A 12,410-nucleotide genomic window follows, 5' to 3' on the forward strand; every position below is an offset into this window, starting at 1 on the left:
CAATAATTATGCATAATTATGCATAATTATGCAAAATATGCGTGTTCTCAAAATGGCTAAAAACCACTTTTCTCGGCATTTCAGATGATTCCGAGCATTTGGGGGGAGGGAGTTGGAGTGGGGGGGGGTTTAGGGGCAGGGGGAAGGCGGTTAGCTGGCAGGATAAGAGGAGGGAGATTTAGACTAGTGTAGTAATATTTCAAAACAAAAGATTTGTAAATTTGCCATGTTGCCCACCTGCACAAAGCCACTACTACTACTACTACTACTACTTAGGGGTCGCCACAGCGGATCATCCGTTTCCATCTCTTCCTGGCCTCTGCATCTTCCTCTGTCACACCAGCCACCTGCATGTCCTCCCTCACCACATCCATAAACCTCCTCTTTGGCCTTCCTCTTCTCCTCTTCCCTGGCAGCTCCATATTCAGCATCCTTCCCCCAATATACCCAGCATCTCTCCTCCACCTGCACCTCTCACAAAGCATTCCATAAAAATCAGAAAGTTGCATCAGTTCAGGCCCCCAGGCCCTGTGATGGCCTGGCGGGCCTGTCCAGGGCGTCTCCCCGCCTGCCGCCCAATGACTGCTGGGGACAGGCTCCAGCATCCCCGGGACCCTGAGAGCAGGGTAATGGATGGATGGACGAATCAGTTCATCTGGACACACCGTTTATCGAGAGAAACGTCTCACCACTCATCTAGGCGACGTCTTCCGTCTCAGCTGACTGCAGGTATCCCCGCCCTTAGAAACAGCACGGCGGGATAACAAACCGAACCAGCGATCGGTTTCATACGCAGATTACCTGCAAAATGTTGCCGGTGATGACGGGCCGTCTGCCGGAGACCGTTTGGATGATTTGAGTCTTTACACCAATTGACGCGAGATGTGAGAAAAAAACCACAGCGTACACAGCCTCCGTGCCACGTTTTATTAAACTAAAAATAAAAAAAAGGAGAAAAAAGTTTCAAAAGATAAACAATTTAGGCTCTGTATCAAATTGTTTGTGATAAATACATCCGGTGGAATCTCCGCTTTACACCAAAAGTCCGATATTTACAGATGGGAGTCCTCCTCCTCTCAGTCTTCCGTGGGTTTGTTCAGTTTGTTCTTGAGCTCAGACATGAACGGGTTTCCAAATCTGGTGAGGGAAAAAAACAAAACAAATAAAAGGTTAACGTGTAAGAGTTAGAACCGTCCGGACACCCGTTCTCTCTGTAATTAACGGGCCGGCCGTGTTGGACATGCTCTCACCCCGGTTGGTTCGGGGGAATCCATTTGGGTTTGTGTTCCATCTCCTCTGATTCAGCGGACTCGTCTCCCGCCTCGGCCTCCTGTTGGAAGTAGACATTCAAATGCAGGTCATTTCATTCAAGGCGTGAGGATTTCGGCTGACATTTACGTGCATTGCTTCACGAGGATGATTTATGAGTAAGACTGACAACACAGAACCCTTATGAAGGGGTTATGACCTGAATGAATTCGACTGACGTTACCTGTGAGGAGCTCTCCGCCTTAGTTTGATCTCTCAACACCTTTTGTGTCTTCTTTAAGACTGGAGGACCAGCTCCAAGACCTGTCAATCAGGACAAACCAGACAGGGCATTAAAAACCGAGTCAACGTCAGTTGAACAGGGAATAATAATAATAATAATAATAATAATAATAATAAGTAGGCCCAACAGATTGTCATTGACCCTCCATTTCTGAAACCTACCTGGCAGTTTAATTCCAATGCCGACACCTCCCAACGGCACACCTGTCAGACCTTTGGCAGGCAGCTTCCCAGAAGGCTTTGGGGGTGTGGGATCCACAGAGGGCTTGTGAAGGAGGGAGCGTGGATCTTTCGGTGGTCTTGCCGACGGGTTTTTCACAGCAATCCTCGACTTTTGAGCGGTGAAGTCCAGAACGGAGGCGTTTAACTGCGGCGGCAATAAAGAGCGAGAATCATGCATATAACACGTGTGGCTGTTTGACTGTAGGGATGGTAAAAAAATAAAATAGTTCAAGGAAGAAACAGTACCTTAGCCCGATCTCCTGCATTCCACCCAGACGTGACCTTTGACCTCTCCGGATGGGCCTCGTCCAGGACGCGAACCTCGCGCAGCTTTTCCTGGAAGTTAAGACATGCGTGGCCACCAGATTCCCTACCCACAAGTCTTTCCCCTAAGTGGGCCTCTGACTCACCTCTTTCCCCGGGAGGAAAGGAGTCAGTTTCCACCCTTTCGTTTACCGGTCCTAAATCATTCTCTTCCATCCCATCTGGAATGATACGCACAACCTTCTCACGAGGCCCATCGCCATGTTTCACAGGCTCGCCTCTGACAAAAACAGAGTCTATCTCTGCACGTGAGTTAGCCTCCTTTCCCTCAGCGTCCACCCGGCCCGGCTTTTTCCCTGGTTTGGATTCTGGAACGTCAGGATCGGTCACCTTGACCTCCACCGATTCAGTATTTTCTGTGCCTCTGTTTTCTTGTGGTTCATTTGGCAGATTGTTACACTGTTCCTCTGACAAGACAGCTCTCGTCTCCACCTGGCGTATTTTCTGCACTGCCAACGTACGGGATGGCTGATCCTCCTCGACATGCAACTGTTCTGGTTCAGCTTTTCCCTCCGTCACCTCAGATTGCATCGTAGACAACTCAGACACAAACATCTCCCCCATCTCAGCTGTGTCTGGGGGTTTTCCCGCATAATCTGACGTCAGCAGATGCGTCTCATTCTCTGGTGCCATCTGACCAATTTGGGACCAATCAGAAAATCCCGATTCTGATGTTGACGAAGTTGTCATTTTTGCCCCACTCACTAATCTAGAACGCAGTGGCTCGTCTTCATCCGTCTGTGCTGACAGCTCTTGGTCTGGTTCCACGTTTGATGGGAGCAATTCTGCAGCAGTCTGTGCCCCAGGCTTCTTCATGGCTTCCCTTTTTCTCGTTTGGATAAGAGTTGTGGCCTCGTCTTCATCGTCATTGTCCTCTGACAACACAGCCTTGGTCCACATCTCAAGTATTTCCTCATCTGTCTCACTGGAGAGTCCCGTAACTGTCGGGTCAGTTTCTTCATCATTCCTTTCAGCTATTTCTGTCACCTTTGCAGTTTGTCTGTCTGCTGTCTTTTCCTCTTCCGCTGACATCACAACCGTGTCTTCTGGTTTTGACTCAAATTTCATTGTGTCCTCAGGCAATTTGGTGACTGTCATCATCGTTTTTCCATGGTTCACGTCGGGTGACATGTCTGACAGGTTTGTCTTCGCTGACCCGGAGAGCTCTGTGTTGGAATTATCTGCAATCTTAAATCCTCCCGTCAAAGGCATTTCTCTTCCTTGTTTCTTGAATAATCCAGCTGTTTCCCCCAATGTCGACAGTCTCCAATCTTCCTCGTCAGCTCTATTCCTCCATTCATTTTCCACTGCTTTCTCCTCCTCTTCAGATTCTGTCACTTCTTTAAGATTTAACTTCCAATCTGGTATCACTTTTGCAGAATCGTGTGGCTCTACATTTTGATCCTCACCTGACGTTTGCCAAGTCGGCGCCGACAGTTCCAACCCCTCAGTTTCATCGCCGTCCGTTGGTGAATTGGTGGCCAAGCCATGGCTCCGCTCTGACACCACGACGTCCTCCGATTCATTCAAGAACCTCGTCCCCGTTATCTTCTCGAATTTAGTCTCGGATAATTTCACAACATCTCCTGTCAATCTGGGCTCGTCTTCTTCTATTCCAGATGCACTGCAGACTCCATCTCCCGTCCTGACACCGTCTCCAGGTGCAGCCACGGTGGATCTGCTTAACTCCACGGCAAGCAATGGCTCAACCAAGATCTTTTCAGCCATAACACTTGGTTCTTTCTCTGCCCTGTAACCCTCACTTGGCTGTCTGGCTGCCATTTCCAGTGATGCAATCACAGGTCCTGCTTCTTCCACAGCTGCCTGTCTTGATAGCTGAGCTGCTTCGACATTCATCGGTTCAGCTGGTGGTCTCTCTGTATTCCTGGGTAATTCTGCGTCTATTAGGTGCCAGATCTCAGACTGCCCCTTCACAACCATATCAAAGTCAGTCACAATGCCCCCAGAGCTTTTCAGTTGTGAGTCCAGTCGGTCTATTTCGTGTTCTGTCACCAGGATATGATCCCCTTCAGTGCTACCAGCTATGTTGCGGAAGTTCCCTGGCCCTTCTGGTAACTGGGTGGTCTGGTTTTGTGTGGAATCCCCTCCTCCCGTCATCCTTTGAGTCCCATCGTCTTCTTGCCAGTGGCCATTGTAAACTCCAGGAACCCCCTCTTGATTTGCCCCACACACGGTAGACGTCAGCTTCTCAGGAAAAACAACAGGCTCACCGCTCGTCCCCGGGGAACTGATGTTCAGCTCCCCACTCGTTTCCTCTCCATTGTTGCCATTGGGTTTTATCTCAACTGCCAGGGGCATGAGGACTGTTCTCACTTGTTCACTTAAAACCCGTTCTTCTTCGATACAGCCCTTCTCCGCGTCAGCCAACTTCTCACCCGTTGGAGCAATCGTCCCTGCTGCTTTTGATTCGTTGTCGAGCATTGTCTCATAGAGGAGATTTCCAGATATTCCTGAAACTTCCGGGCTCTTGATTTCCACGGCATCCTCATTTCGTGTTTTGGTTGCGATTTCCACTACCTCTGGCTCATCGTGTTTGTCTCCATCTTCAAGCCGAGCTCTCTGTGCTCCTGTTTCAGCGTTCTTTATCAGCACCTCCCTGTTATGTCCCTCTTCTTTACCGTCTTCTGTAACTGCTTCAGAACCATCTTCCTGCCACGTTTCCTCAGCTGATACTTTGTTTGTTGTAATTTCCTTCTTACTGAGATTTTCTTCTTCAGTGGTAGAATCCTGTTCCTTGTCCACTGCCGTAGTCCCATCTTCCATCTCTCTCTGGTTCTGCACTTCATTCGGTTCACTTCTTTCAATATTCTGCCTCATCATCATCTCTTCTTTGCCAACAACAGTCCTCTCATCATTTGACAAAAGTTCTGTTTCGTAGCGGGCAATTTGGGGTTCAAAACATGGCTCTGGCCCTGCCGCAGTAACCTGCGGGTCTGTCTCTACCTTTCTGCCCTCCTCTGACTTTTCACTCACTGGCGGAGTGTCGTGGACCTCTCTTAGACCCGGTCCCATTCGTCTCTCATCAGAATCTGAGCCATTCTCAGAAGTTAGGAGGTTCAAGTCGGCATGTTGTGATACGCTGTCACTTCTCTTCATTCCTTCCATCACGGCTACCTCATATGTCACCCCTGCCTCTCCATCCTCCTCCCTCTCCCAGCCCTCTGATACAGAGCACTGACCACTCCCCTCCCCAATACTCAGGTCCGCTTCCATACACAGTTTGTTATTGCGTTCTTCTGTCCCCAAACTGCTGACATCGTTTGGGTCTTTGAAATACTCCGCTGCCTCTTCATCCTCCACTTGGAAAGGGCTTTTGTTTCTTCCTTCTTGGACAAGGGATGTAGCGGCCTTGTCCCTCTCTTTGCAAATGTCTTTTATGTTTTCTTCTACTGCACATTGTAAGAGCAAGGGATCCCCGTTGTTCCCCAAGTCTTGCCGCTCATCAGACCCCTGAGTCACACTCCAGCTTCTACCGTGAAGTTTTAGCTTCCCATCGCTGCCTTGTTCAACTTCCCCCTCTGTGGTTAGCGGACCTCCGCTACGGTCTCGCTTCCCCCCGCCTTCCTCTGACGCTATACAACCGTGCCCTCTATTGACCTGTAAGGGGAACTGCACATCTTCTTGCCCGGCGTCCCAGGCTGCAGCCGACCGTGATGACGCGTCCCCAGGGGCTGTCGTGGGACTTCCCCGTTCCTCCTCGTCTCCCGGTTCTCTGGCGTCACCAACTGCACGGAGACTTCCTTTTTCCCCATCGCGTGAGTCAGACCCACTGTTGTCTGGTGCGTTTGCAGTCTCTGGCCTGAGGAGGCGTCCCACGGCGTCTGTTATGTAGTTCTGCGTGTGCGTTGGCGCAAACGAGAGAGAGAGAGAGAGCCAGAGAGAGAGAGAGAGAGAGAGAGAGAGAGAGAGAGAGCCAGAGAGAGAGCCAGAGAGAGAGAGAGAGAGAGAGAGAGAGAGAGAGAGAGAGAGAGCCAGAGAGAGCCAGAGAGAGAGAGAGAGAGAGAGAGAGAGAGAGAGAGAGAGCCAGAGAGAGAGAGCCAGAGAGAGCGAGAGAGAGAGAGAGAGCGAGAGAGAGAGAGAGAGAGAGAGAGAGAGAGAGAGAGAGAGAGAGAGAGACAGAGAGAGAGAGCCAGAGAGAGAGAGAGAGAGAGAGAGAGAGAGCCAGAGAGAGAGAGAGAGAGAGAGAGAGAGAGCCAGAGAGCCAGAGAGAGAGAGAGAGAGAGAGAGAGAGAGCCAGAGAGAGAGAACCAGAGAGAGAGAGCCAGAGAGAGAGCCAGAGCCAGAGAGAGCCAGAGAGAGAGCCAGAGCCAGAGCCAGAGCCAGAGAGAGAGAGAGAGAGAGAGAGAGAGAGAGAGAGCCAGAGAGAGAGCCAGAGAGAGAGCCAGAGCCAGAGCCAGAGCCAGAGAGAGAGAGAGAGAGAGAGAGAGAGAGAGAGAGAGCCAGAGAGAGAGAGAGAGAGAGAGAGAGAGAGAGAGAGAGCGAGAGAGAGAGAGAGCCAGAGAGAGAGAGCCAGAGAGAGAGAGAGAGAGAGAGAGAGAGAGAGACAATTGTTGATTATGGTGCGTAACATCCCCCAGTTTGAAATAATGGCACAAGTATCAGGAGCGCAGCAGAGAAGCGGTTTTAAACAGCTACATGCACACAAGAACTCACCCAAACCACCCGAAAAGTCCTCTCGAGCCTCGTAAACGGGTCTGGCGCGTCCATCGCTCCACTCGAACCCCGGTATAACCTGGTCGGCAAAACGGGAAGCTGGTCAAATGAATTTCCCCCCTCCGTGAGAATAAACCACGAACGCGAGGATGGAAACGTCAGATTACGCCCAAGGCGGCGCGCAGCGAAAGCTGACCGTGTCGGAGGCGACTCGGCGGCCAGTTCCTCATTGCGAGACGCGTCCGGTGTGTCAGCAGCAGGAGGAGGAAGAAGAGGGGTGATTAGCGCAGCTGACTCGGGTGGAAGATGAAGCGCTGCAAACGTGCGGTTACGGTGTAGCGGAGCCACCGCGGCTTGTCAACTTCTCTGTTTGCAGGCTGGCCTTCCGCCGTGACGTGTCTCGTCTGAGACAAACTCTGACGACCGACGGAGCTTCTTTGTTTTGCTTTTGGAATGGCCACTTTATCTCACCGAGCTCTGCATTGCTTTAACTCCTGGAGAATTAAATTAAGACTATTTGAATGGCACACAAAGGATAAAGAAACAGAATAATGACCCCTGACATTAAGCCATGGTACAAACGTGGCTAATGTTAACTAGATCATTGCAGCAATGAAAGGGTCCACAATACAGATGGAAGAAAAGGGTCCATAATATAGATGGCAGAAAAGGGTCATAATACAGATGGAAGAAAAGGATCCATAATACAGATGGCAGAAAAGGGTCATAATACAGGTGGCAGAAAAGGGTCCATAATATAGATGGCAGAAAAGGGTCCACAATATAGATGGCAGAAAAGGATCCATAATACAGGTGGCAGAAAAGGGTCCATAATATAGATGGCAGAAAAGGGTCCACAATATAGATGGCAGAAAAGGATCCATAACATAGATGGCAGAAAAGGGTCCATAACACAGATGGCAGAAAAGGGTCCATAATACAGATGGCAGAAAAGGGTCCTTAATATAGATGGCAGAAAAGGGTCCATAATATAGATGGCAGAAAAGGGTCCATAATATAGGTGGCAGAAAGGGGTCCATAACACAGATGGCAGAAAAGGGTCCAGAATACAGATGGCAGAAAAGGGTCCATAATATAGATGGCAGAAAAGGGTCCAGAATACAGATGGCAGAAAAGGGTCCATAATATATGTGGCAGAAAAGGGTCCACAATATAGATGGCAGAAAAGGATCCTTAATACAGATGGTAGAAAAGGATCCTTAATACAGATGGCAGAAAAGGGTCCATAATACAGATGGCAGAAAAGGATCCTTAATACAGATGGCAGAAAAGGATCCTTAATACAGATGGCAGAAAAGGGTCCATAATACAGATGGCAGAAAAGGGTCCATAATATAGATGGCAGAAAAGGGTCCATAATACAGATGGCAGAAAAGGGTCAATAATATAGATGGCAGAAAAGGGTCCATAATACAGATGGCAGAAAAGGGTCCATAATATAGGTGGCAATGGTCTGCACAGACATTTGGGGGGGCAGGTGCTCAAGGGGAGAAAAGGGGCATCCCTCTCATAATTATTTATTTTTTTAAAATAATGTTACAGTGGCACATCTTGTACTTACTTACATATTTATTTATTTAAATACCCATACACTCATGCAGATGTTTTAAACTCAACAGGATTCTGCAGAATTACTGTATCAGTTCACACAGAGAGTACGGCCTTTAGCGTCACAAGAACAGACATCGGCTGCAACAAAGAAAACAATGCCACTGTGCAAACGCAAGCTTTAGTGGTCTATAAAGTAACTGACCGTTCAAAATCAACAACAACAGCAACTTTTCTTCTTCCTTTTTTTTTTTTTTGGTCTATGTTCAGTTGCAACAATTAGGCTAAGTGCGTTCTGTGTACTCAGATGAAGGGAACAGGATCATTCTTCCGCTTTAAACCCAGATAGCAAAATTGCTGTGGCTCAGACCCGTCCCACACACGGCACTTCATCCGGCCCGCATACAGCGTGGAATGATGGCACCTGGGCGGCCCGCTCCTGTTTGCCAGATCTGGGCCAGAACCAAGCCATAGCAATGCCGCATGTGCCACATGTTTGCCAAAGGTGGCCCATATTTGTTTTGTGATATCTGGGCCATATTCACCATTTACCACACGGGCCACTTCAGGGTCACATCCAGATTACAGGTTGCCAAGAGCACCACATCTTTGCCAGAAAAGGCCCAAATTTGGTTTGGCATACTTGGGCCATATTTGCTGTTATACATGTGGGCCACTCCAGGCTCACATCCATTTAGGGCCAGAAGAAGGCCATCAGTGCCGCATCATTGCCTGAAGTGGCCCACATCCGGATGCTATCTGGGTAGGAGCGTCCTCCTCGGTGCCATGTCTTGGAAGATTCTGATGACCTCCCTATGGTTTATCTGGATCTCTTGCTCTATGGCAAGCAGGAGAAGGTCAGAGAGCCTTCTTGTCCACAGAGACTTCTCAGTTTGTTCAAAGATCTCTCTACAGAAGCTGTTGACGCTGGCAGTGTCGTACAAGTTCTTATCATCTTCACTAAGGTTAGAAAGATGAACTGGCCCCTGTTTTCATTCAGTATGGCAAGGATTTCTTGCAGATCTTTTGAAGGAAAGCTGCAGTGGAAGACCTTTAGCTCTGTCTTCAGCTGGTCCTTGTCGTCCACATAGAAATCACAGAGAAGGTGAACAGCTTCCTCCGCTTCTGAGATTGGGGTGTTTATTCAGTTGGCATGTACTGTTAAGGATGGGAAGGATTGAATTATTCCATCAGCGGGACTTCCAGTGTTGTCCCCCTTGAATCTCCTGTTAAGCTCCTCAGCCATAGTATCCAGAAATGTGTAGTACATACTGCTCGTGAAGTATGCCTCTACAGACTCAAGTCAAGTCCATTTTTTTTGTATAGCCAAATATCACAAATTCAGTGGGCTTTACAGCAACACAACATCCTGTCCTTAAACTGATCAAACTGATCCTCCTTAAAACTCAAACTGATCCTTCACTTGAGACACCGTTGGGCTGTGTTGGAAAGGCATTGGCACTTTCCGCTCCCTCTCCTGACCAGGCACTACAGTAGGTATTGGAATCTTGAGGCTCCCTGCCTTCTCTAATGCGCCTCCAAATATTTCCTCAGACCTCATTGTTTGCAATGTGTGACGCATGCGATCAGGTGCCTTGTAGGCGGTGGAGCGGTCCAAGCTTTCTTCCTGCAGGGAATCTGATGCTAGAGCGGTGACTTGGAACACTGGGGTGGTGATTTCCAGGCAGAGAATAAATACGACGTTGACCACATTTCTATACATCTTAACATCCCCTTGGGCCTCATCAGGTGGCTCGCTTTCGCTGATGTCATCAAGGAGCTTCATGACAGCTTTGAGAGTTCTCTGAAGGGCCTTCGGTGCTCTCTCTGTGTGCATCTGACAGCTTCTTGAGGCCCACAACACACTGTTCAGGATACAGAGACTGCTGCCATTTCACCAAGGAAGCATGGTGCTCTGGACAGCGCAAAAAGCATACAGATTCTCCATAAGGTTGAAGAATGTCACAAAATGTTTGTTAGACTTTGAGGCCTCCACCAGGACCAGATTCAGACAGTGCGCTTTGCAGTGCACATGGAGGGCTTGAAGACCTTTATACATGCCACTCATGTTGGCTGCTCCTCCTTGGCCTTGACCACACATATTCTTCAGCTCTAAGTCTTTCTTCTGCAGAAGGGAGAGCACAGTATATCTCAGCTCCTGTCCTGCAGTTGTATCAGCATTGCACATCTCAATGAAGCTCTCCTTTATTTGCATATCATGAAGCTATCGCACTACAAACGACTCTCGTTCTTGGCGCGAAACATCAGCGGTTTCGTCCAGTAGGATGGAGTACATTTCAGCCTCTTTTATTTCACTTAGTATCGCCCTCCTGATGTAAGTACCCAGTGCTGCAATTGTGTCATTTTGGCTTCTATTAGACAGCAATGACACCTAGGGCCTTGTCTTGGTGACTTTCACACTGACAACTTTTTCTATAAGCATCTGCAGCACTGTCATAGTGGGAAAATACATCCACCAGTTCAAGGAAGTTACCACAGTTGTTAGTGGAGTTGCTCTCATCTCTACCTTGGAGTGCTTGTCCCTGCCGTGCAAGATATACAGTCAGACCAGTTAACCTGCTCAGGATTTCTCTATTTGTCTGCCTCTCTCGCTCTCTAACCTCCACCCCCTTTACATCTGATTCATTTAATGAAGACTGTAGTGCCTTTTTTTGGGTAATCGGTCCATCTCACCACGCTTGTCGTGTGCATCTCCGTGACTGAGTGTTGCTTGATTTTGTTCCAAGAGCAGTGCTCCACTTTCTTATGCCAATCCACCATGCTCTTCTGCTTCTCTTCAGAGAGGAAAAGCTGACAACCGAAACAATGAATGGGATCAGCAGTAGGTGAGTACTCCAGCCACATATTTCCAGAGAACCATTGTTTCTGGAATGACCGCCCCTCAGTATTTTTGGGATATGCCATATCTGGTTGACAGGGGCCACCATGCAGCACATAGCTGTCATTGCAGCTGATGTGAAATGTCTCAACATGGGAAGGATCTGTAGGGTATTGCATTTGCTCCTCTCTTTCATTGTTCTTGCTTATACCCTTCCTGTGCTATAGAGGATCCTCCCTCCATCGCCCCTTCGTCTTGATCGTCAGAGAGCATTGTTTCTGTAGCGGTCCCTGGACACGACTCCGCTCTGGACTCTGACATTTCCACCATTTTTGCAAAATCCACCACCGTCTGTCCTTCCACATTCCTCTCCTTGACACCATACCCGCCCATCACCTCTGCTCCCTTCACCAACGTGCCCATTGAAGTCCGCTCCAGTCACCACTCTCTCCACCTTGGTCCACCACGTCATCCAACTCACTCCAGAATTCTCCTTTCTCTTCCATCTCACACCCAACTTGCGGGGCATACGTGCTCATAATGTTCCTCAACACACCTTCGATTTCCAGCTTCATGCTCACCACTCTGTCCGACACTCTCTTCACCTCCAGCACACTCTTGACATACTCTTCCTTCAGCATTACCCCTACCCCCATTACTCCTCCCATTCGCACCATGGTAGAAGAGTTTGAACCCATCTCCGATGCTCCTGGCCTTACTCCCCTTCCGCCTACCTTTCTTCTCTCCATCATATCAGCCAGCTCTCTCCCTCTACCAGTCATAGTGCCAACATTCAAAGTTCCGAATCTCACCTCCACACTCCTACCCTTCCTCCTCTTCCGCTGCCTCTGGACATGCCTTCCCCCTCTCCTTCTCCTTCGCCCATCAGTAGCACAGTTCCCACCGGCACCCTGCTGGTTAACAGTACCGGTGGTGGTCGTTGGTAACCCGGGCCTGGACCAATCCGGTATGGAAATCTGACTTATGATCCGCATATTTGATTTGGTAAAGATTTTACACCGAATGCCCTCCCTGGCGCAACCCTCCCCATTTATCCGGGCTTGGGACCGGCACTAAGAATGCACTGGCTTGTGCGTCCTCGGTGGCTGCGTTCAAATCAGTGAGCTGCAGGAGTTCCAGACGGAGGGTTTTCCGTGCTTGGCTTTTTAGTCAAGTCAAAATGTCTCCAGTCACTGTAATCAACAATCCTTCATACTTGAGGAAAATGGGG

General features: G+C 49.0%; 1 protein-coding gene across 1 annotated transcript; it reads right to left on the bottom strand.

Annotated features, from left to right (window-relative positions):
* Positions 1–918: 918 nt before the first annotated feature.
* si:ch211-136m16.8 (uncharacterized) lies at positions 919–6,992 on the bottom strand. Its single transcript, XM_056301659.1, has 6 exons — positions 6,772–6,992; positions 2,020–5,952; positions 1,714–1,918; positions 1,493–1,572; positions 1,251–1,330; positions 919–1,137 (listed from the first exon to the last, which is right to left on the bottom strand). Exons 1-6 carry the CDS (start codon positions 6,823–6,825, stop codon positions 1,077–1,079), a joined length of 4,413 nt encoding a protein of 1,470 aa, XP_056157634.1. The 5' UTR covers positions 6,826–6,992; the 3' UTR covers positions 919–1,076.
* Positions 6,993–12,410: the final 5,418 nt, after the last annotated feature.

The sequence above is a fragment of the Lampris incognitus genome (genome assembly GCF_029633865.1).
Source record: "Lampris incognitus isolate fLamInc1 chromosome 17 unlocalized genomic scaffold, fLamInc1.hap2 SUPER_17_unloc_1, whole genome shotgun sequence".
Lineage (NCBI taxonomy): Eukaryota > Metazoa > Chordata > Actinopteri > Lampriformes > Lampridae > Lampris > Lampris incognitus.

Excerpts from the sequence above, each read along its gene's own strand:
- si:ch211-136m16.8 (XM_056301659.1), bottom strand. The coding sequence starts at position 6,825 with ATGGACGCGCCAGACCCGTTTACGAGGCTCGAGAGGACTTTTCGGGTG. Across the intron at positions 5,953-6,771 it reads GGACTTTTCGGGTGGTTTGG|AACTACATAACAGACGCCGT; the intron begins GTGAGTTCTTGT and ends ACGCACACGCAG. Across the intron at positions 1,138-1,250 it reads ATTCCCCCGAACCAACCGGG|ATTTGGAAACCCGTTCATGT; the intron begins GTGAGAGCATGT and ends TTCCCTCACCAG.